The sequence below is a fragment of the Oncorhynchus nerka genome, linkage group LG10 (genome assembly GCF_034236695.1).
Source record: "Oncorhynchus nerka isolate Pitt River linkage group LG10, Oner_Uvic_2.0, whole genome shotgun sequence".
Classification (NCBI taxonomy): Eukaryota; Metazoa; Chordata; class Actinopteri; order Salmoniformes; family Salmonidae; genus Oncorhynchus; species Oncorhynchus nerka.
Window position 1 is genome coordinate 89,856,403 of NC_088405.1, and position 24,906 is coordinate 89,881,308.

The following is a 24,906-nucleotide window of genomic DNA, read 5'->3' on the forward strand; positions in this document are numbered from 1 at the left end:
TCAAGCCTATCAGCCTAATGGCTGGTGTAACCGATGTGAAATGGCTAGCTAGTTAGCGGGGTGCGCGCTAATAGCGTTTCAAACACCACTCGCTCTGAGACTTGGAGTGGTTGTTCCCCTTGCTCTGCAAGGGCCACGGCTTTTGCTGAGCGATGAGTAACGCTGCTTTGAGTGTGCCTGTTGTCGATGTGTTCCTGGTTCGAGCCCAGGTAGGGGCGAAGAGAGGGACGGAAGCTATACTGTTACACTGGAAATACTATAGTGCCTATAAGAACATCCACTAGTCAAAGGTATATGAAATACAAATGGTATAGAGAGAAATAGTCCTATAAATACTATATTAACTACAACCTAAAACCTCTTACCTTGGAATATTGAAGTCTCATGTTAAAAGGAACCACCAACTTTCATATGTTCTCATGTTCTGAGCAAGGAACTCAAACGTTAGCTTTTTTACATGGCACATATTGCACTTTTACTTCTCCAACACTTTGTTTTTGCATTATTTAAACCAAATTGAACATGTTTCATTATTTATTTGAGGCTAAATAGATTTTTATTGATGTATTATATTAAGTCAAAATAAGTGTTCATTTAGTATTGTTGTAATTGGGGGGGGGGGGGGGGGTAGGTGATGATTCAGGGGAACATGTTAGTCTGGAGCCCTGTAAAAGTAATGAACACTTAGGATAGGTGTTGATTTAGGGGAACACACATGACAGTTACTAATTTGCAACATATATCTGAAGTCGTTAGCTTGTCGTTTATAATGTATAAGAATTAAGCAGACAGACAGACAGACAGACAGACAGACAGACAGACAGACAGACAGACAGACAGATAGACAGACAGACAGAGAACAAGAAGAAGCACAGAGTGATAGTAGAGAAGATGCTGAGACAGACAGCGCCACAGGGAGGCAAACCAAATGGCTAGAGCAGAGACACGGTTATAGAGGAGAGTTTCCATTTTAGTCATTTGAAAGGTTTAAGTGCCTTGCTCAAGGGCATACCGACAGATTCTAGTCAGCTCGGGGATACAAACCAGAAAACTTTTGGTTACTGGCCCAACACTTTTAACCACTAAGCTACCTGTTGCCCTAAACAGTGTTGGTTTTGTGTTTTTACATATTGCATTTGTTTTAAACATGAGCTGGTTAAAAAAGAGGATGAGTACGATGTATTGCCTTTCACTGGTACGGTGAAGTGGGCTGGTGTGGATAAAATGCCTGGGCCGAATTCTCGTCCCAGTCTGCCCCTACTTCCATAGCAGCCGACTCCAGCAAAAATAACATTCTCGTGTCCTGCTGGCGACTAGGGGGAAGAAGCATGGTTTATGAGAGTAGCATAGCGCGCGGAGACCTATCCTCTCTTCCTGCTAGGTTAGCACTGAAGGAAGGATTCCCGTTTATATAAGGCGATAAAAAGTCATGCCGAAGACCATGACCTCTCTCCAGCGATTAGTTTCTTTCCGCCTTGTCAATGCAGTCTGTGTAGAGTAGCCTACGATGTGAACTTGATAGTGATGCGCAGCCAACAACAACCAAAAATATGAAATGCTTCTCCCGGTACCTACCTTACCTCTTCAGACCCTCGAGCACTATCCTCTCCTCCAGCTGTCACACCGAAGGTAGGCTACGGACCTGTCATGTAATGTTATAGCATGTGTACGCTCTTTTCTGTGGGTACTGGGAAACCAGAAGCAGGTTAGGTCAGTTCGGGAACCATCGTACTTGTATTTATAGAGAAGAGGCTGGAGGTTGACTGGGACGAACAGAGCATAACACCCTGCTCTCTGCCGTTTCTTTTTCTAGGCGAAACAGCCATAGTCAGATTGAAATCGGGAGTTCCGCTGTGGAATTGGCTAGGTTTCATTTCTAGGCCTATGTTTACATTTTTTATTTTTTATTTCACCTTTATTTAACCAGGTAGGCTAGTTGAGAACAAGTTCTAATTTACAACTGCGACCTGGTCCAGATAAAGCAAAGCAGTGTGACACAGACAACGCAGAGTTACACATGGAGTAAACAATAAACAAGCCAATAACACAATAAACAAGTCAATGACACAGTAGAAAAAAGAAAGTCTATATACAGTGTGTGCAAAAGGCATGAGGAGGTAGGCAATAAATAGGCCATAGGAGCGAATAATTACAATTTAGCAGATTAACACTGGAGTGATAAATGAGCAGATGATGATGTGCAAGTAGAGATATTGGTGTGCAAAAGAGCAGGAAAGTAAATAAAATAAAAACAGTATGGGAATGAGGTAGGTAGATTGGGTGGGCTATTTACAGATGGACTGTGTACAGCTGCAGCGATCGGTTAGCTGCTCAGATAGTTGATGTTTAAAGTTGGTGAGGGAAATAAAAGTCTCCAACTTCAGCGATTTTTGCAATTCGTTCCAGTCACTGGCAGCAGAGAACTGGAAGGAAAGGCGGCCAAATGAGATGTTGGCTTTGGGGATGATCAGTGAGATATACCTGCTGGAACGTGTGCTAACATAATTAATGTATCTGCAGCAGCTTGTGTAAGGTGTATGAACTTTCAAGACAGGACATAGAACCTTTCTCCCTCAGCCAAAGCTGAACAGAGTAGCAACTCTACTATGGTGGCAATAAACTGCCTGCAACACTGGATGCTGTTAAAAACCTGTTGAGTGTAGGGGGCAGTATTTAGATTTTTGGATGAAAAACGTACCCAAATTTAACGGCCTATTTCTCAGGCCCAGAATCTAGAATATGCATATAATTGTCAGATTAGGATAGAAAACACTCTAAAGTTTCCAAAACTGTCAAAATATTGTCTGTGAGTATAACAGAACTGATATTGCAGGTGAAAACCTGAGGAAAAATCAACCAGGAAGTGGCCTCTATTTTGAAAGCTCCATGTTCCATTGCCTGCCTTCGCTCCATTTAAGGGGATATCAACCAAATCCCTTTTCATATGGCTTCCCCATGTTGTGAACAGTCTTTAGACATAGTTTCAGGCTTTTATTTTGAAAAATGAGCGAGAAAGATCACATCATGTCAGTGTATAGCTGGGTGTCCCCAGAGTTTTGCTTGCGCAACAGTTTGGAGCAGCCATTGTGTCTCTCTCTGCTATTGACAAAGCTAAAGTCCCGGTTGATATATTATCGATTATATATTGAAAACACAACCTGAGGATTGATTATAAAAAACGTTTGACATGTTTCTGTGAACATTACGGGTACTATTTGGAATTTTCGTCTCTGCGATGTCGTGACCGCTCGAGCCTGTGGATTTCTGAACATAACGCGCCAAAAATGTGGAGGTATTTTGGATATAAAAATAATCTTTATGGAACAAAAGGAACATTTATTGTGTAACTGGGAGTCTCGTGAGTGCAAACATTCGAAGATCATCAAAGGTAAGCGATTTAATTTATTGCTTTTCTGACTTTCGTGACCAATATACTTGGCGGCTAGCTGTTTGTAATATTTTGTCTACTGAGAGAGATGTTCTTACATAAACGCTTTCGCCAAAAAGCTTTATTGAAATCTGACACGCCAGGTGGGATTAACAACAAGCTAAGATGTGTTTTTAGATAAGATGTTTTTTGACATATTTTTAGTAATTTAATTTGAATTTGGCGTGCTGCAATTGAGCTGATGTTGACGTAAATGATCCCGCTAACTAGATGGGTGCATCAAGAAGTTAAAAAAGATATTGCAACACTGGATGCTGTTAAAAAAGACGAGAGACAAGCATGTGCCATTTCCTTAGTCCAACATGGCGGTCAAGGACAGGTCACCTGACCATGACAACCAAAACAACGTTAATAAGTAAGACTTCATAAGAGTCAATTCATTAGGCAACAATACACTGACTATACCAAACATTAGAAACACATTCCTAATATTGAGTTGAACAGCCTCAATTCATCTGGACATGGACTCTACAATGTGTCAAAAGTGTTCCACAGGTATGCTAGCCCATATTGACTCCAATGCTTCCCACAGTTGTGTCAAGTTGGCTGGATTTCCTTTGGGTGGTGGTGGACCAGGGATTCCCGAGTGGCACAGCGGTCTAAGACATTTCAACTCAGTGCTAGAGGTGTCACTACCGACCTTGGTTCGGTTCCAGGCTGTATCACAATCGGCCGTGATTTGGAGTCCCATAGGGCGGCGCAAAATTGGCCCAGCATTGTCCGGGTTAGGGTTTGGCCGGGGTAGGCCGTCATTGTAAATAAGAATTTGTCCTTAACTGACTTGCCTAGATAAATAAAGGCTAAATAATAAAAATACACACAGGAAACGTTTGAGAGTGAAAAACCCAGCAGCGTTGCAGTTCTTGACACAAACTGGTGCGTCTGGCACCTACTACCATACCCTGTTCAAAGGCACTTAAATATTTTGTCTTGCCCATTCACCCTCTGAATGGCACACATACACAATCCATGTCTCAATTGTTTCAATGCTTAAAAATCATTCTTTAACCTGTCTCCTCCCCTTTATCTACACTGATTGAAGTGGCATTAATAAGGGATCATAGCTTTCACCTGGATTCACCTGGTCAGTCTATTCATCAGTCTGTGTCATGGAAAGAACCGCTGCTCTTAATGTTTAGTATACTCAGTATATATGGTAATACAAGGTTCCTGCTTTTACTTTAAACAATTGAAATATTGACGTGATGTGTAGGTTTGACATAAGGCCACCTCACTAGGCCTACGTCATCTCACTAAGCTTATGCCACCTCACTCTGCCTATGTCAAAACTAGCCTACTGTAAATAATATTTTGTAATTATATAATTGTTGTCATTTGTTTATTGAAATAATATGTCTCATTAACATGTATCCATGTTTGTTATATATTAAAATGGTCTGATTTTTGAATTGTACATTATTACAGCTATTGAATAATACAGCGTGTGGCTCATTCATCTGGTGAGAGTTGCCAGCTATAGGTAGTGTGGCCTGCTCTGCTCTAGCTGCATAGGGACAGGACATGAAGGCCTGCCAAGAGACCAAAGGCCTCCTGCGGGGGCTGGGATAAAATTTTAAAAAGTAGGACAAAACACATCACGACAAAAGAGACACCAAAACACTACATAAGGAGAGACCTAAGACAACAACACAGCATGTTAGCAACACAACATGACATCAACAAAGTAGCAACACAACATGGTAGCAGCACAAACATGGTACCAAAATGATGCGAAGCAGCCAACCGTGTCAGTAAGAGTGTTTACAAGCAGAAACTCAAATCAAATCAAATTTTATTGGTCACATACACATGGTTAGCAGATGTTATTGCGAGTGTAGCAAAATGGTTGTGCTTCTAGTTCTGACAGTGCAGCATTATTTAACAAGTAATCTAACAATTCCGCAACAACTACCTGACACACACAAATCTAAGTGAAGGACTGGAATAAGAATATATAAACCGGAAGTACCTATCACTCGCTCCGTTGAGAAGTGGTCACCAGAATCAGAGATTATGTTACAGGACTGCTTTGCTAGCGCTGATTGGAATATGTTTCTAGACTCTGCCGATAACATTGACAAGTTAGCCACCTCCGTCACCGGCTTCATTAGAAAATGTATCGGCCACGTTGTCTCCTCGGTGAGGGTTTGCTGCTTCCCAAATCAAAAGCCCTGGATTAACATTGAGGTTGACACTGAACTAAAGGACAGGGTTTACCGTACACAGAGCTATTGTAGACAACCCTGAGGCTATGGCTGAGGACAGGAATAAGTACAAGGAGTCCCACTACGACCTCAGCAGTCATCAAACGAGCAAAAGGGCAACATAGGAATAAGGTGGAATCATATAACACAGGCTCCATCGCCCGCCGTATGTGGCAGGGGCTCCAGTCCATTACGGATTACAAAGAAAGACCCAGCCATGAGCTGCCCAACTATTCCATTTCAATGTTAAGGGCAAGGGAAACATATGTTTACATTGCCAAAACAAGTGAAATAGATAAACAAAAGTGATTTTAAATAGTTAATAAACAAAAGGTAAAATAAATAAACATAAATATAGGTTCTATTTACAATGGTGTTTGTTCTTCACTGGTTGCCCATTTCTTGTGGCAACAGGTCACAAATCTTGCTGCTATGATTGCACACTGTGGTATTTCAGCCAATAGATATGGGAATTTATCAAAATTGGATTTGCTTTCTGTGTAATCTGAGGGAAATATGTGTCTCTATGGTCATACATTTGGCAGGAGGTTAGGAAGTGCAGCTCAGTTTCCACCTAATTTTGTGGGCAGTGTGCACATAGCCTGTCTTCTCTTGAGAGCCATGTCTGCCTTCGGCAACCTTTATCAATGGCAAGGCTATGCTCACTGAGTCTGTACATAGTCAAAGATTTCCTTAAGTTTGGGTCAGTCACAGTGGTCAGGTATTCTGCAATGATTTCTCATGATTTGGTTATTTCTAATTGTGTTGCTGTCCTTTGGCTCTATGGGGTCTATTTGTGTTTGTTTCCTGAGCCCCAGGACCAGCTTGCTTAGGGGACTCTTCTCCAAGTTCATTTCTCTGAAGGTGATGGCTTTGTTATGGAGGGTTTGGGAATCACTTCCTTTTAGGTGGTTGTAGAATTTAACAGCTTGTTGATGTTGATAATTAGCGGGTATCTGCCTAATTCAGCTCTGCGTGCATTATTTGGTGTTTTACATTGTACACAGAGGATATTTTTGCAGAATTCTGCATGCAGAGTCTCAATTTGGTGTTGTCACGGATCCCTCTGGAACTTTCATCACGCACACCTGTCCCCTATTCCCACTGATTAGTTCTTGTATAAGTGTGTCCTTTGTTCACCATGGTGCTGTCCATTATTGTTACAATATCAGTTGGTGCGTGTGAGTACCTGTGCTGTGTGTTTTGGCTTTCATGCCATTGTGGATTACACATATGATTACAGGTCTCCTCCCGTGTGTTAATCATTGTGCGCGTGTTTTAATTATTCGAGGTACTCCTCACTCTTTTGTTTGGGTTTCAACCCTGTGTTTTTTGTGTAGTGTTTGTTTGGTCTTCATCCCCGTGCCTTTTACACAGCACGCCGTAAATTGGGTACAATTTTAAAAAACGATTACGCATTCCTGCCCCTGTCTCCCGAATCATTGTTACCAACGTGACAGTGTGTCCCATTTGTGAATTCTTGGTTGGTGAGCGGACCCCAGACCTCATAACCATCACAGGCAATGGGTTCTGTAACTGATTCAAGTATTTTTAGCAAGATCGTAATTGGAATGTCAAATTTTATATTCCCTTTGATGGCATAGAAGGCCCTTTTTGGGTTGGAGGGTTTGTATTTTGTCTGGTAGTTCATTCAATGTAATTGGAGAATCCAGTGGGTTCTTGCAGTCTTTTAATAGTTGGTCCTAAAATGTGTATTTGATCATGTTTTTGCTGTTTGTTCTTTGTTATAGAGCCAAAAAGATTGGAGAAGTGGTTTATCCATACATCTTCGTTTTGGATAGATAACTGTCACGAACCGGCTCCAAGCCCGTAACAAAAAGGGAGACAACGTGGAGATAAGGAATAACAAAATATATTTATTAACTAAGGTAACCTATACACTATTGTTTAGTTGTATGTCTGCATGGAGAGTCTCCCAATGAATGTGGAAGAGGTCTATTTATCCTGGGACACACCCGGGCCCAGGTGATTCCCATGTCGCTGACGACCCTCCCGGCTCCGCCCACCGGCATCCTAATAAGGAAACCAGAGCAAAGAGATAGAATATGGCAGACAGAGTGGAGGGTCGTCACATAACTCTTCATGTTGTTATTTGTTTAGTGTTTTCCAATTTTTCCAGAAGTGGTTAGAGTCTATGGATTCTTCAATTACATTGAGTTGATTTCTGACGTGCTGTTCCTTCTTTTTCCGTAGTGTATTTCTGTATTGTTTCACCATTGTGAAGGCGTAGACTCAGGTTTTCTGGGTCTCTATGTTTTTGGTTGGATAGGTTTCTCAATTTCTTTCTTAGGTATTTGCATTCTTCATCAAACCATTTGTCATTATTGTTACTTTTCTTAGGTTGTCTGCTTGACATTTTCTAGATTTGATAGTGAAGCTGAGAGGTCAAATATACTGTTTAGGTTTTCTACTGCTAAGTTTACACCTTCACTATTACAGTGAAACATATTCTCCAGGAAATTGTCTACCAGACAAACTCAATGCATTTTATGCACGCTTTGACAACAACAACAACATCGTGACATCAGCGATCCAGAAGAATTGGGTGAACCTCGCTCTCCGAGGTTGACGTGAGCAAGGTCATTAATCAGGTCAACACCCGCAAGGCCGCGGGGCCCGACGGTATTCCAGGGTGCGTTCTCAGAGCATGCGCAGAACAGCTTGCAGGCATATTCACAGTAATGTTCAACCTCTCCTTGTCCCAGTTTCTCCACATGTTTTAAAGATGTCCACCATCATTCCTGTCCTCAAGAACTCTAAGGATTCATGCCACATTGACTACTAACCTGTAGCACTCACATCTGTAATCATGAAGTGCTTTGAGATAGGGATGCACGATATATCGGTAAGCATATCGGAATCCGCCCATATTCGCAGAAAATGCCAACATCGGCATCGGCTCTATGTATAGTTTGACGCCGATGTGCAAAACCGATGTCAAAGCTGACGTGCATACCTGTATAATGTAGGTAGATGACGTGCATACCTGTATAATGTAGGTAGATGACGTGCATACCTGTATAATGTAGGTAGATGACGTGCATACCTGTATAATGTAGGTAGATGACGTGAATACCTGTATAATGTAGGTAGATGACGTGCATACCTGTATAATGTAGGTAGATGACGTGCATACCTGTATAATGTAGGTAGGTGACGTGCATACCTGTATAATGTAGGTAGGTGACGTGTATACCTGTATAATGTAGGTAGGTGACGTGCATACCTGTATAATGTAGGTAGGTGACGTGCATACCTGTATAATGTAGGTAGGTGACGTGCATACCTGTATAATGTAGGTGGGTGATGTAATGACGCCACGAAAAATACAGCACTACACGTGCAACACAGCATTCCTAAAATGTCTGCTGTGTGGATCAATTTTGAAGTTTCAATGGAAGATAACATACGCAGCGTTTGTGCAGCTGTTATTTCCAGAGGAGGGGAGAAAGTGAAATCTTTCGGTACCACAAACCTACTGGCTCATTTGAAAGTGCAACAGCCCTAGACATTCAGTGACTACTTAGAACAAAAGCAGAAAAAAATAAGCGCTACACTTCCAACAACTGAACAAGTTCAAGTCGAGCAGTCATTTGAAAGTGTAAGAACATTTCAGCCAGATGACTCAAAGGCGAAATCTATTAACGCCAAGATAATGGAATTCATTGCCCTTGACAATCAACAGTGACAGTCAACAGTGACAGTCAACCGTTCCCTGTCGTGGATGATGTTGGCTTTTGCTGACTGGTCGAGCACCTCGAGCCCCGTTACACACTACCAAGTAGTCACTATTTTTAAGATGTTGCCCTACCGGAGTTACACAGTATTATTGAAACACACATCCATGAGCTACTTGCTACGGGTGTCACTGCTATTAACTTCACAAATGACATTTGGTCCAGCGACGTCAGCCCCATGAGCATGCTGAGTCTGACAGCACTGCGGGTCGATGAGGATTTTGTACTGAGGAAAGCCGTATTGCTCAAGAATGTGCTGGGTCTCATACCGCTGCTGCCATTTTAATGGCATTTGAGAATATGTTTGAAACTAGGAAAATCCCCAAGAACAAAGTAGACATTGTGCTATGTGATAATGCACGTAACATGACAAAAGCTTTGGAAGAATGCGGAGTTGCCAGTTTGCCATGCATGGCACGCAAGCTGCAACTGGCTGTGAACGAAGGTGTTTTGGCCCAACGCAGCATATCTGACACAGTGGCAACAGGTAGGAAGACAGTGGGTCATTTTAAACGCTCACAGCTCGCATACAGCCTGCAAGCAATACAGGAGCAGCTTGGAAGGAAAAGGAAAAGGCTTAAGCAAGATGTTTCCACCAGATGGAACAGTACTTTTTACATGATGGAGAGCCTGCTGGAACAAAAACAAGTGCTTGGCGTGTACGCAGCCGACTATGAGTTACCTGCAACAATCAGTGCAAACCAGTGGACTCTCATTGAAATCATGAACACACTCCTAGCTCCATTCGAACAACTGACTCAAGAAATAAACTCATCAACTGCGTCTGCAGCAGACGTGATACCCTCTGTCATGGCATTGAAACGCCTGCTCAACAAAACTGCCCACACAGACCATGAGGTTAAAACTTACAAAGTACTCTACTAGAGTCTGTGAACAAGCGATTCGGTGGCATTTTCTCTGAGCCTCTTTACTGTGTCGCCACCATGCTCGATGCTAGGTACAAGGAAAACGCTACTTCTTTAACAGGCATTCTCTTTGAGCCTCTTTACTGTGTCGCCACCATGCTCGATGCTAGGTACAAGGAAAACGCTACTTCTTTAACAGGCATTCTCTCTGAGCCTCTTTACTGTGTCGCCACCATGCTCGATGCTAGGTACAAGGAAAACGCTACTTCTTTAACAGGCATTCTCTCTGAGCCTCTTTACTGTGTCGCCACCATGCTCGATGCTAGGTACAAGGAAAACACTACTTTTATGCAGACAAGAAACAGGGGTTACATGAAATGTTACAGACACAGCTAAACAAGATTAAAACGGACACAGTGACATTGCGCACCGAGGAAGAGAGGCCACGAACAGACAGAGCTGAAACTTTGCTGGTTTCATGTATGATGAAATCCTGGCTGAGAAAGAAACGACTGAACAAATGAACGAAACAGCAAGTAAGTGAAAGAAATAGGTTTTGATGATGTTTTACTGGTAATGGGGACATACATAAATGCCAACAAAATAACTTTTTGGTCAGTGTGTGTTTGTGTGTGTTTCAACTATTTAACTGTACTAGAATGCTTAAAAGGCCCGCTAAAATGTGTAATATCGGTTATCGGGATCAGGTATTTAAATGTGTTTTTATATTTTTTATTATTATTATTTTTACCCCTTTTCCGTGGTATCCAATTGGTAGTTACAGTCATGTCCCATCGCTGCAACTCCCGTACGTACTCGGTACTCGCCTTTCGTCCTCCAAAACACAACCCAGCCAAGCCGCATTGCTTCTTGACACAACGGCCGCTTAACCCGGAAGCCAGACGCACTAATGTGTCGGAGGAAGCACCGTACCCTTGGCGACCGTGTCAGCGTGCATTGCGCCCTGCCCGCCACAGGAGTCGCTAGTGCGCGATAGGACAGGAACATCACTGCCGGCCAAACCCTCCCTTAACCAGGACGACGCTGGGCCAATTGTGCCTGGACTCAAACCAGGTTCTCTAGTGGCACAGCTAGCACTGCGATGCAGTGCCTGAGACCACTGCACCACTCGGGAGGCCAGTATCAGGTTTTTTGGCAAGGGAAATATCGGATATCGGTATCGGCAAAAAATGTCATATCGGTGCATCCCTACTTTGAGAGGTTGTTTTGGCACACATTAACTCTACCATCCCAGACACCCTAGGCCCACTCCAATGTGTATACCGCCCTAACAGATCCATAGATGATGCAATCTCAATTGCACTCCACACTGCCCTCACCCACCCAGATAAGAGGAATACCTATGTGAGAATGCTGTTCATTGACTACAGCTCAGTGTTCAACACTATTGTCCCCTTGTCAACAAGCTTATGAGTCTTGGTTTGAACACCTCCCTCTCCAACTAGATCCTGGACTTCCTGACAGGCTGACCCCAGGTGACCCCAGGTGGTGAGGGTAGGCAACACCTCCCTCTCCAACTAGATCCTGGACTTCCTGACAGGCCGACCCCAGGTGACCCCAGGTGGTGAGGGTAGGCAACACCTCCCTCTCCAACTAGATCCTGGACTTCCTGACAGGCCGACCCCAGGTGACCCCAGGTGGTGAGGGTAGGCAACACCTCCCTCTCCAACTAGATCCTGGACTTCCTGACAGGCCGACCCCAGGTGACCCCAGGTGGTGAGGGTAGGCAACACCTCCCTCTCCAACTAGATCCTGGACTTCCTGACAGGCCGACCCCAGGTGACCCCAGGTGGTGAGGGTAGGCAACACCTCCCTCTCCAACTAGATCCTGGACTTCCTGACAGGCCGACCCCAGGTGACCCCAGGTGGTGAGGGTAGGCAACACCTCCCTCTCCAACTAGATCCTGGACTTCCTGACAGGCCGACCCCAGGTGGTGAGGGTAGGCAACACCTCCCTCTCCAACTAGATCCTGGACTTCCTGACAGGCCGACCCCAGGTGACCCCAGGTGGTGAGGGTAGGCAACACCTCCCTCTCCAACTAGATCCTGGACTTCCTGACAGGCCGACCCCAGGTGACCCCAGGTGGTGAGGGTAGGCAACACCTCCCTCTCCAACTAGATCCTGGACTTCCTGACAGGCCGACCCCAGGTGACCCCAGGTGGTGAGGGTAGGCAACACCTCCCTCTCCAACTAGATCCTGGACATCCTGACAGGCCGACCCCAGGTGACCCCAGGTGGTGAGGGTAGGCAACACCTCCCTCTCCAACTAGATCCTGGACTTCCTGACAGGCCGACCCCAGGTGACCCCAGGTGGTGAGGGTAGGCAACACCACCTCCGCCACGCTGATCCTCAACACAGGGGCCACACGGGTATGTGCTTAGTCCCCTCCTGTACTCCCTGTTCACCCACGACTGCATGGCCACGCATGACTCCAACACCACCATCAAGTTTGCTAAAGATGTTGGTAGGCCTGATCACCGGCGATGATGAATCAGCCTACAAGGTGGAGGTCAGTGACCTTGCAGTGTGGTGCCAGAACAACAACCTCTCCCTCAGTGTCAGTAAGACGAAGGAGCTGATCGTGGACTACAGGAAACCATGGGGTGTACACGCCCACATCCACATCAACGGGGCTGCAGTGGATCTGGTCAAGAGCTTCAAGTTCCTCAGTGTCCGAATCAGTAAAGACTTAAAATGGTCCAAACACGCATGCAAAATCGTGAAGAAGGAGCGACAGCACCTCTTCCCCCGTCAGGAGGTTGAAAAAGTTTGTCATGGGCCCTCAAATCATCAAAAAGTTCTACAGCTGCACCGTTGAGAGCATCTTGACTGGCTGCATCACTGCCTGGTATGGCTATAGCACCGCCCTCGATCTCATGGCGCTACAGAGGGTGGTGCGGACATCCCAGTGCATCACTGGGGCTGAGCTCCCTGCCATCCATGACATATAACATGGATTGCAGGCGGTGTGGTAGGAAGGCCCGACATAGACTATAGACATAGACATAAACTATTCTCTCTGCTTCACGGCAAGCGGTACCAGGGCATGAAGTCTGGCACCAACAGGCTCTTGAACAGCTTCTATCCCCAAGCAATAAGACTGATAAATAGGTACATCTACAATCTGAGTTGACCTTGTATCTTTATTGGCCTATGTCTCTTTACACACCCACAGGACCCTACACACACACACACACACACACACACACACACACACACACACAGACACACTCATCTTCTCACTCACACATAATGTGCACATACATTTATACTGACTTTACACACCCACAGGACCCTACACACACACACACACACACACACACACACACACACACACACACACACACACACACACACACACACACACACACACACACACACACACACAGACACACTTATCTTCTCACTCACACATAATATGCACATACATTTATACTGACTTTACACACCCACAGGACCCTACACACACACACACACACACACACACACACACACACACACACACACACACACACACACACTCACTCATCTGCTCACTCACACATAATATGCACATACATTTATACTGACTTTACACACACTCACCCACTCACATACGAGCTGCTGCTACTCTGTTTATCTTATATCTTGTTGCCTAGTCACCTTACCCCTATTCATATCTACCTCTATCACTCCAGTATCCCTGCACATTGTAGATATGGTATTAACTGACCCTGTATATAGTATGGTATTGAACTGACTCTGTATATAGTATGGTATTGAACTGACCCTGTATATAGTATGGTGTTAACTGACCCTGTATATAGTATGGTATTAACTGACCCTGTATATAGTATGGTATTGAACTGACTGTATATAGTATGGTATTGAACTGACTCTGTATATAGCATGGTATTGAACTGACCCTGTATATAATATGGTATTGAACTGACCCTGTATATAGTATGGTATTAACTGACCCTGTATATAGTATGGTATTAAGTGACCCTGTATATAGTATGGTATTGAACTGACCCTGTGTACTATATGGTATTGAACTGACCCTGTATATAGTATGGTATTGAACTGACTCTGTATATAGTATGGTATTGAACTGACCCTGTATATAGTATGGTGTTGAACTGACCCTTATTTAATATGGTATTAACTGACTTTGTATATAAACTCAGCAAAAAAAAGAAACATCCCTTTTTCAGGACTCTGTCTTTCAAAGATAATTTGTAAAAATCCAAATAAATAACTTCACAGATCTTCATTGTAAAAGGGTTTAAACACTGTTTCCCATGCTTGTTCAATGAACCATAAACAATTAATAAACATGCACCTATGGAACGGTCGTTAAGACACTAACAGCTTACAGACGGTAGGCAATTAGGTCACAGTTATGAAAACGTATGACACTAAAGAGGCCTTTCTATTGACTCTGGAAAAACACCAAAAGAAAGATGCCCAGGGTCCATGCTCATCTGCGTGAACGTGCCTTAGGCGTGCTGCAAGGAGGCATGAGGACTGCAGATGTGGCCAGGGCAATAAATTGCAATGTCCGTACTATGAGATGCCTAAGACAGTGCTCCAGGGAGCTGATCGTCCTCGCAGTGGCAGACTACGTGTAACAACATCTGTTCAGGATCGGTACATCCGAACATCACACCTGCGAGACAGGTACAGGATGGCAACAACAACTGCCCGACTTACACCAGGAATGTACAATCCCTTCATCAGTGCTCAGACTGTTCGCAATAGGCTGAGAGAAGCTGGACTGAGGGCTTGTAGGCCTGTTGTAAGGTAGGTCCTTACCAGACATCACCGGCAACAACGTCGCCTATGGGCACAAACCCACCGTCGCTGACCAGACAGGACTGACGAGTTGCGATTTTGTCTCACCAGGGGTGATGGTCGGATTCGCGTTTATCGTCGAAGGAATGAGCGTTACACCGAAGCCTGTACCCCGGTTGCTGGATCGATTTGGAGGTGGAGGGTCCGTCATGGTCTGGGGTCGGTGTGTCACAGCATCATCGGACTTAGCTTGTTGTCATTGCAAGCAATCTCAACGCTGTGCGTTACAGGGAAGACATCCTCCTCCCTCATGTGGTACCCTTCCTGCAGGCTCAACCTGACATGACCCTACAGCATGACAATGCCATCAGCCATACTGCTCGTTCTGTGCATAATTTCCTGCAAGACAGGAATGTCAGTGTTCTGCCATGGCCAGCGAAGAGCCCGGATCTCAATCCCAATGAGCACGTCTGGGACCTGTTGGATCGGAGGGTGAGGACTAGGGCCATTCCCCCCAGAAATGTCTGGGTGGAAGAGTGGGGTAACATCTCACAGCAAGAACTGGCAAATCTGGTGCAGTCCACGAGGAGGAGATATACTGCAGTACTTAATGCAGCTGGTGGCCACACCAGATACTCACTCACTGTTAATTTTGATTTTGATCCCCCCCCCTTTGTTCAGGGACACGTTTTCTTTTTTTGTTGCTGAGTTTAGTATGTTACTTACTTATTGTGTTCTTCATATTTCTTCTTTTTATTGTATTTTGTATTTTATTTTATTTTACCTTTTTATTTAACTAGGCAAGTCAGTTAAGAACAAATTCTTATTTTTTACCTGCTTTTTAAATCCGATTTTAATTGCCTCCCTCCCAAAAATGTTCTATTGTGTTAAGGTCTGGAGACTGGCTAGGCCACTCCAGGACCTTGAGATGCTTCTTACGGAGCCACTCCTTAGTTGCCCTGGCTGTGTGTTTGAGGTTGTTGTCATGCTGGAAGACCCAGCCACGACCCATCCATCCTCCCCTCATTACGGTGCAGTCGTCCTGTCCCCTTTGCAGAAAAGCATCCCAAAATAATGATGTTTCCACCTCCATGCTTCACGGTTGGGATGGTGTTCTTGGGGTTGTACTCATCCTTCTTCTTCCTCCAAACACGGCGAGTGGAATTTAGACCAAAAAGCTCTATTTTTGTCTCATCAGACCACATGACCTTCTCCCATTCCTCCTCTGGATCATCCAGATGGTCATTGGCAAACTTCAGACGGGCCTGGACATGCGCTGGCTTGAGCAGGGGGACCTTGCGTGCGCTGCAGGATTTTAATCCATGATGGCGTAGGGTATTACTAATGGTTTTCTTTGAGACTGTGGTCGCAGCTCTCTTCAGGTCATTGACCAGGTCCTGCCGAGTAGTTCTGGGTTGATCCCTCACCTTCCTCATGATCATTGATGCCCCACGAGGGGAGATCTTGCAAAGAGCATTGTTGGGTTTTGAGTTTGCAAATAAGGCATTTCACTGCACGTGACATTAGAACTTGAAAACACACACACACACACACACACACACACACACACACACACACACACATAGTATGTACCCTCGGCCTACATCAACAGACAATTAGAAAAGGAGATCACTCTTGCTGAGGTCCAGTTTGCCACACCACGCTGCAGCTGGACCCTATAGCCTTGAGGGAAGGAAGAGGTACAGTATTTTGTGGCCATCACAGCGTGCCTGGGGGTAATGGACACAGATACCCCTCTAGAGTCAGTCATCGATAGGGCCTGACTTACTGCCAAGGTGGGAGGTCTGGGAGAGCAGTTGTTAAATATCCTATACCCCATGCGTGTTGCCCGTCGAAGACTCTATCTCTCTCTTTCTTTCTCTCACTTTCTTTCTCTCGCTCTCTTTCTCTCTTTCCCCCCTCTCTCCATCTTTCTAGGATAGTTGTGGTTGCTCTGGTCTGATAAAGATGGAGGTCTTTGGAGGTTTTCCAAGATGGCATAGCAGTTCAGACGTCTTTTGTCCTCGTCTTGTCGTGTCGTGTATATATATATATTTACAACTTTTTTTTCACATACATTTTATTTTTATTTTCCATCAACTCATCTTCAATACACTCTCCTGCAACCTGCCTCACCAATTGATATGTATAAATACGTATTATTTACCTCAAATCTGCAATCAAATCTGCAATCCTCCAAGAAGCTAGCCAGAAGCTAGTTAGCTTCTTTACTGGCAACTCGTTCGTATTCAGCTAACCACGGTTTGTGGTCATTAGCTATCCTTTAACTCGAAAATCTATCGCCAGTTTTGTACGGCGCAGCGCGGCTCGGAACGGAACATACCGGACCGATTTTTTTTTCTCTCCATGTCCCTGGATTTCAACTGCTCTCTGGACATTCACTCCCGGATCTCACAGCTAGCTGGCTGCTATCCGTGTGTCTATCTGCTTTCGTCGATTCCGGAGCAAACATCAATTACTCCGGAGCTAGCGAGCTCCGTCAACCACTCCTGAGCTCCGTCAATCACTCCTGGGCTGCAGTCACCTATCCGGACCCGTTTTACTGCCTACACGGAGCCCCTCCGGGCCCTCACAACTGGACTGCCGACGTTATCTACCCGAAGGAGATCCGGCTGGCTCCTCCGTCGCGACGTTACCTGAATGCCCATCTGCGGCCTGCTAACCGTTAGCTGTCTTACCGGATGCTCTCAGAATAGACAATCGGACAATTTATTTATTTTTATTATTAACATGTTTCTTCTTGGGCCTCTATAACTATATCTATTGTTTTTATTTTTTGTTGTTGTGTGATTTGGACTAATCCCCTCTACAACACGGAACTCCACTAATCTACTGACGGAACGCAAGAGGTGGCTAACAACAGACCTCCATCCTATGCTAGCTTGCTACCGATGTCCTGGCTAGCTGTCTAAATCGCCGTGACCCCCAAACCAACCTCTCCACTCCCTGGACCCTTTTGATCACTCGACTAAGGATGCCTCTCCTTAATGTCAATATGTCTTGTCCATTGCTGTTCTGGTTAGTGTTTATTGGCTTATTTCACTGCAGAGCCTCTAGTCCTGCTCACTATACCTTATCCAACTTGTTATTTCCACCACCCACACATGCAATGACATCTCCTGGTTTCAATGATGTTTCTAGAGACAATATCTCTCTCTTCATCACTCAATACCTAGGTTTACCTCCACTGTACTCACATCCTACCATACCTTTGTCTGTACATTATACCTTGATGCTATTTTATCGCCCCCAGAAACCTCCTTTTACTCTCTGTTCCAGACGTTCTAGACGACCAATTCTTATTGCTTTTAGCCGTACCCTTATTCTTCTCCTCCTATGTTCCTCTGGCGATGTAGAGGTGAATCCAGGCCCTGCAGTGCCTAGCTCCACTCCTATTCCCCAGGCGCTCTCTTTTGATGACTTCTGTAACCGTAATAGCCTTGGTTTCATGCATGTTAACATTAGAAGCCTCCTCCCTAAGTTTGTTCTTTTCACTGCTTTAGCACACTCTGCCAACCCGGATGTTCTAGCTGTGTCTGAATCCTGGCTTAGGAAGACCACCAAAAATTCAGAAATTTTAATTCCAAACTACAACATTTTCAGACAAGATAGAACTGCTAAAGGGGGCGGTGTTGCAATCTACTGCAAAGATAGCCTGCAGAGTTCTGTCCTACTATCCAGGTCTGTACCCAAACAATTTGAACTTCTACTTTTAAAAATCCACCTCTCTAAAAACAAGTCTCTCACCGTTGCCGCCTGCTATAGACCACCCTCTGCTCCCAGCTGTGCTCTGGACACCATATGTGAACTGATTGCCCCCATCTATCTTCAGAGCTCGTGCTGCTAGGCGACCTAAACTGGAACATGCTTAACACCCCAGCCATCCTACAATCTAAACTTGATGCCCTCAATCTCACACAAATTATCAATGAACCTACCAGGTACCCCCAAAGCCTTAAACACGGGCACCCTCATAGATATCATCCTAACCAACTTCCCCTCTAAATACACCTCTGCTGTCTTCAACCAAGATCTCAGCGATCACTGCCTCATTGCCTGCATCCGTAATGGGTCAGCGGTCAAACGACCTCCACTCATCACTGTAAAACGCTCCCTGAAACACTTCAGCGAGCAGGCCTTTCTAATCGACCTGGCCGGGGTGTCCTGGAAGGATATTGATCTCATCCCGTCAGTAGAGGATGCCTGGATATTTTTAAAAATGCCTTCCTAACAATCTTAAATAAACATGCCCCATTCAAGAAAATTAGAACCAGGAACAGATATAGCCCTTGGTTCTCCCCAGACCTGACTGCCCTTAACCAACACAAAAACATCCTATGGCGTTCTGCATTAGCATCGAACAGCCCCCGTGATATGCAGCTGTTCAGGGAAGCTAGAAACCGTTATACACAGGCAGTTAGAAAAGCCAAGGCTAGCTTTTTCAAGCAGAAATTTGCTTCCTGCAACACTAACTCTAAAAAGTTCTGGGACACTGTAAAGTCCATGGAGAATCAGAACACCTCCTCCCAGCTGCCCACTGCACTGAAGATAGGAAACACTGTCACCACTGATAAATCCACCATAATTGAGAATTTCAATAAGCATTTTTCTACGGCTGGCCATGCTTTCCACCTGGCAACTCCTACCCCGGTCAACAGCACTGCACCCCCAACAGCAACTCGCCCAAGCCTTCCCCATTTCTCCTTCTCCCAAATCCATTCAGCTGAAGTTCTGAAAGAGCTGAAAAATCTGGACCCCTACAAATCAGCCGGGCTAGACAATCTGGACCCTTTCTTTCTAAAATTATCTGCCGAAATTGTTGCCACCCCTATTACTAGCCTGTTCAACCTCTCTTTCTTGTCATCTGAGATTCCCAAAGATTGGAAAGCAGCTGCGGTCATCCCCCTCTTCAAAGGGGGGGACACTCTTGACCCAAACTGCTACAGACCTATATCTATCCTACCATGCCTTTCTAAGGTCTTCGAAAGCCAAGTCAACAAACAGATTACCGACCATTTCGAATCTCACCATACCTTCTCTGCTATGCAATCTGGTTTCAGAGCTGGTCATGGGTGCACCTCAGCCACGCTCAAGGTCCTAAACGATATCTTAACCGCCATCGATAAGAAACATTACTGTGCAGCCGTATTCATTGATCTGGCCAAGGCTTTCGACTCTGTCAACCACCACATCCTTATCGGCAGACTCGACAGCCTTGGTTTCTCAAATGATTGCCTCGCCTGGTTCACCAACTACTTCTCTGATAGAGTTCAGTGTGTCAAATCGGAGGGTCTGCTGTCCGGACCTCTGGCAGTCTCTATGGGGGTGCCACAGGGTTCAATTCTTGGACCGACTCTCTTCTCTGTATACATCAATGATGTTGCTCTTGCTGCTGGTGAGTCTCTGATCCACCTCTACGCAGACGACACCATTCTGTATACTTCCGGCCCTTCTTTGGACACTGTGTTAACAACCCTCCAGGCAAGCTTCAATGCCATACAACTCTCCTTCCGTGGCCTCCAATTGCTCTTAAATACAAGTAAAACGAAATGCATGCTCTTCAACCGATCGCTACCTGCACCTACCCGCCTGTCCAACATCACTACTCTGGACGGCTCTGACTTAGAATACGTGGACAACTACAAATACTTAGGTGTCTGGTTAGACTGTAAACTCTCCTTCCAGACCCATATCAAACATCTCCAATCCAAAGTTAAATCTAGAATTGGCTTCCTATTTCGCAACAAAGCATCCTTCACTCATGCTGCCAAACATACCCTTGTAAAATTGACCATCCTACCAATCCTCGACTTTGGCGATGTCATTTACAAAATAGCCTCCAATACCCTACTCAACAAATTGGATGCAGTCTATCACAGTGCTATCCGTTTTGTCACCAAAGCCCCATATACTACCCACCATTGCGACCTGTACGCTCTCGTTGGCTGGCCCTCGCTTCATACTCGTCGCCAAACCCACTGGCTCCATGTCATCTACAAGACCCTGCTAGGTAAAGTCCCCCTTATCTCAGCTCGCTGGTCACCATAGCATCTCCCACCTGTAGCACACGCTCCAGCAGGTATATCTCTCTAGTCACCCCCAAAACCAATTCTTTCTTTGGCCGCCTCTCCTTCCAGTTCTCTGCTGCCAATGACTGGAACGAACTACAAAAATCTCTTAAATTGGAAACACTTATCTCCCTCACTAGCTTTAAACACCAACTGTCAGAGCATCTTACAGATTACTGCACCTGTACATAGCCCACCTATAATTTAGCCCAAACAACTACCTCTTTCCTAACTGTATTTAATTTATTTATTTATTTTGCTCCTTTGCACCCCATTATTTTTATTTCTACTTTGCACATTCTTCCATTGCAATACTACCATTCCAGTGTTTTACTTGCTATATTGTATTTACTTTGCCACCATGGCCTTTTTTGCCTTTACCTCCCTTCTCACCTAATTTGCTCACATTGTATATAGACTTGTTTTTTTTTACTGTATTATTGACTGTATGTTTGTTTTACTCCATGTGTAACTCTGTGTCGTTGTATGTGTCGAACTGCTTTGCTTTATCTTGGCCAGGTCGCAATTGTAAATGAGAACCTGTTCTCAACTTGCTTACCTGGTTAAATAAAGGTGAAATAAAAAAAAAATAAAAAAAATAAAGGGGGATGGGTTGAATATTAAGCTGTGGCTGATTTCTTAGCCTTTGTGAACTCCGATTTCCTCAGCAGGATGCTATCTCATCCTTGTTTCTGTCCCCATCTCTAAGGCTTCTTTCTGCTTCTCTCTGCCTCTTCTCTGCTCCTTTTTGCCTCCTATTTCTCCCTTTTTCTGTCTGTCTCTACCTATCTCTTCCTCTCTCTACCTTCTCTTCCTCTTTCAACCTCTAGCAGTTCCCCCTGTTGTCAGTCTTTGTGTTTCGGCCCGCTCTTGTGAGCCAAGATGAGCCACTCTTCAACCTACGGCCAGTGAGTGATGGTGATGTTGGCAGCCCCTCTTGGGGGTGATGGTGGGTCCAGCTGCCCAGCCCCCTGGTTCCAGCAGCCCAGCCCCCTGGGTCCAGCTGCCCAGCCCCCTGGGTCCAGCAGCCCAGCCCCCTGGTTCCAGCAGCCCAGCCCCCTGGTTCCAGCAGCCCAGCCCCCTGGTTCCAGCAGCCCAGCCCCCTGGTTCTAGCAGCCCAGCCCCCTGGTTCTAGCAGCCCAGCCCCCTGGTTCTAGCAGCCCAGCCCCCTGCTTCTATCAGCCCAGACTCCTGGTTCTAGCAGCCCAGACCCCTGGGTCCAGCAGCCCAACCTCCCAGGTCTCAGCCAGACATGATGTAACAGAGGGGTAAACACCACGTAGGAGAGCTCTGTGTCACAGATTGATTTTTGGATTGGGATCTGGCCAAGGGAGACGGGGACACGGAGGGCTGGTGCTTTGACAGTCCCACAGAGATAAGCTGTGTGGGGCAGCATGAGGAGAGACTAGGTGTGCATCCCAAATGGAAACCTATTCCCTCAATATAGTGCATTATTTTATTTTTTACCAAGGCCCATAGGGTTCTAAAGAAATGTAGTGACTGAGGGAATAGGTTTCTATTTCGGACACTGGTAAGGTTCGTCATTTGGCATTCACATGGTGGAGCTGTGGGAAGAGATGGATGAGGGGATGAGGAAGATAGTGATGAGGACGTGGGGGATGAGAGGAAAGAGGAAGAGAGGGATGAAAGGGATGAGGAAGAGAGGGAAAAAAGGAAGAGAGGGATGAGGATGAGGAAGAGAGGGATCAGAGGGATTATGATGAGAGGGACGAGGATGAGAGGGATGAGGATGAGAGGGTCGAGGATGAGAGGGACGAGGAAGAGAGGGATGAAAAGGATGAGGAAGAGGGATGAGCGGGATGGGGAAGAGATGGATGAGAGGGATGAGGATGAGAGGGATCATGATGATGAGGGTGATGAGGATGAGAGGGATGAAAGGGATGAGGAAGAGATGGATGAGCGGGATGGGGAAGAGATGGATGAGAGGGATTGGGAAGAGATGGATGAGAGGGATGGGGAAGAGATGGATGAGAGGGATGAAAGGGATGAGGGGGATGAGGAAGAGAGGGATGGGTGGAATGAGGAAGAGGGGGATGAGGAAGAGAGGGATGATGATGATGAGAGGGATGAAAGGGATGAGGAAGAGGGATGAAAGGGATGAGGAAGAGATGGATGAGCGGGATGGGGAAGAGAGGGATGAGAGGGATGAGGAAGAGAAGGATGAGAAAGAAAGGGTTGAGGATAATAGGGATGAGGATGATAGGAATGAGGAAGGATATTAAATGGATTTTCATCATATAAACTCACCCAGTAGAGGATAAACAGAGAGGCAGTAGGGATCTGATATATATATGATCCTATATAAGGTAGAGAGCAGATGGGGAGCATACAAGTGGCTGCCATGCAGTAAGTGGACATGAGGCCCTGTAGATGCTGTGTTGCACACATTATATCAATTGAAACATTTGCGTATAATTACATCTCATAGTTTTAGTTGACTATAAACTAAACTGAAGTGAAGTCTGAGAGCAGTCTGAGGTCATGCTGAAACTAGTGGAAGAGAGCATGAAGGATAAAATGAGTGAAGAACCAGAGAGAAGAGATGTAGAGACAACACCCTATAATCACACTACACTGTGAGGAGACGGAGATACAACACCCTATAATCACACTACACTGTGAGGAGACGGAGAGACAACACCCTATAATCACACTACACTGTGAGGAAACGGAGAGACAACACCCTATAATCACACTACACTGTGAGGAAACGGAGAGACAACACCCTATAATCACACTACACTGTGAGGAAACGGAGAGACAACACCCTATAATCACACTACACTGTGAGGAGACGGAGAGACAACACCCTATAATCACACTACACTGTGAGGAGACAGAGAGACAACACCCTATAATCACACTACACTGTGAGGAAACGGAGAGACAACACACTATAATCACACTACACTGTGAGGAAACGGAGAGACAACACCCTATAATCACACTACACTGTGAGGAGACGGAGAGACAACACCCTATAATCACGCTACACTGTGAGGAGACGGAGAGACAACACACTATAATCACACTACACTGTGAGGAGACGGAGAGACAACACCCTATAATCACACTACACTGTGAGGAGACGGAGAGACAACACCCTATAATCACACTACACTGTGAGGAGACGGAGAGACAACACCCTATAATCACACTACACTGTGAGGAGACGGAGAGACAACACCCTATAATCACACTACACTGTGAGGAGACGGAGAGACAACACACTATAATCACACTACACTGTGAGGAGACGGAGAGACAACACCCTATAATCACACTACACTGTGAGGAGACGGAGAGACAACACCCTATAATCACACTACACTGTGAGGAGACGGAGAGACAACACACTATAATCACACTACACTGTGAGGAGAAGAGACAACACCCTATAATCACACTACACTGTGAGGAGACGGAGAGACAACACCCTATAATCACACTACACTGTGAGGAGACGGAGAGACAACACACTATAATCACACTACACGACAACACCCTATAATCACACTACACTGTGAGGAGACGGAGAGACAACACCCTATAATCGCACTACACTGTGAGGAGACTGAGAAACAACACCCTATAATCACACTACACTGTGAAGAGAAGGAGAGGGAAAAACTGCTGTTGAATCATAGTGTAACTACACACCATGATCGATTGCTTGGCACTCCGGTACTGCTTGCTGTGCGGTAGCAGAGAGAACAGTCTA

General features: G+C 45.3%; 1 protein-coding gene across 1 annotated transcript in view; it reads left to right on the top strand.

The window, feature by feature from the left end:
* The first annotated feature begins 676 nt into the window (after positions 1–676).
* Positions 677–24,906, top strand: part of LOC115136218 (serine/threonine-protein phosphatase 2A 55 kDa regulatory subunit B beta isoform) — a 172,052-nt gene continuing 147,822 nt past the window's right edge. Inside the window, exon 1 of the mRNA XM_065023912.1 lies at positions 677–1,629. Within this exon, the coding sequence (XP_064879984.1) occupies positions 1,551–1,629 (79 nt within the window). The 5' untranslated portion in view covers positions 677–1,550. The remainder of the gene's footprint in view (positions 1,630–24,906) is intronic.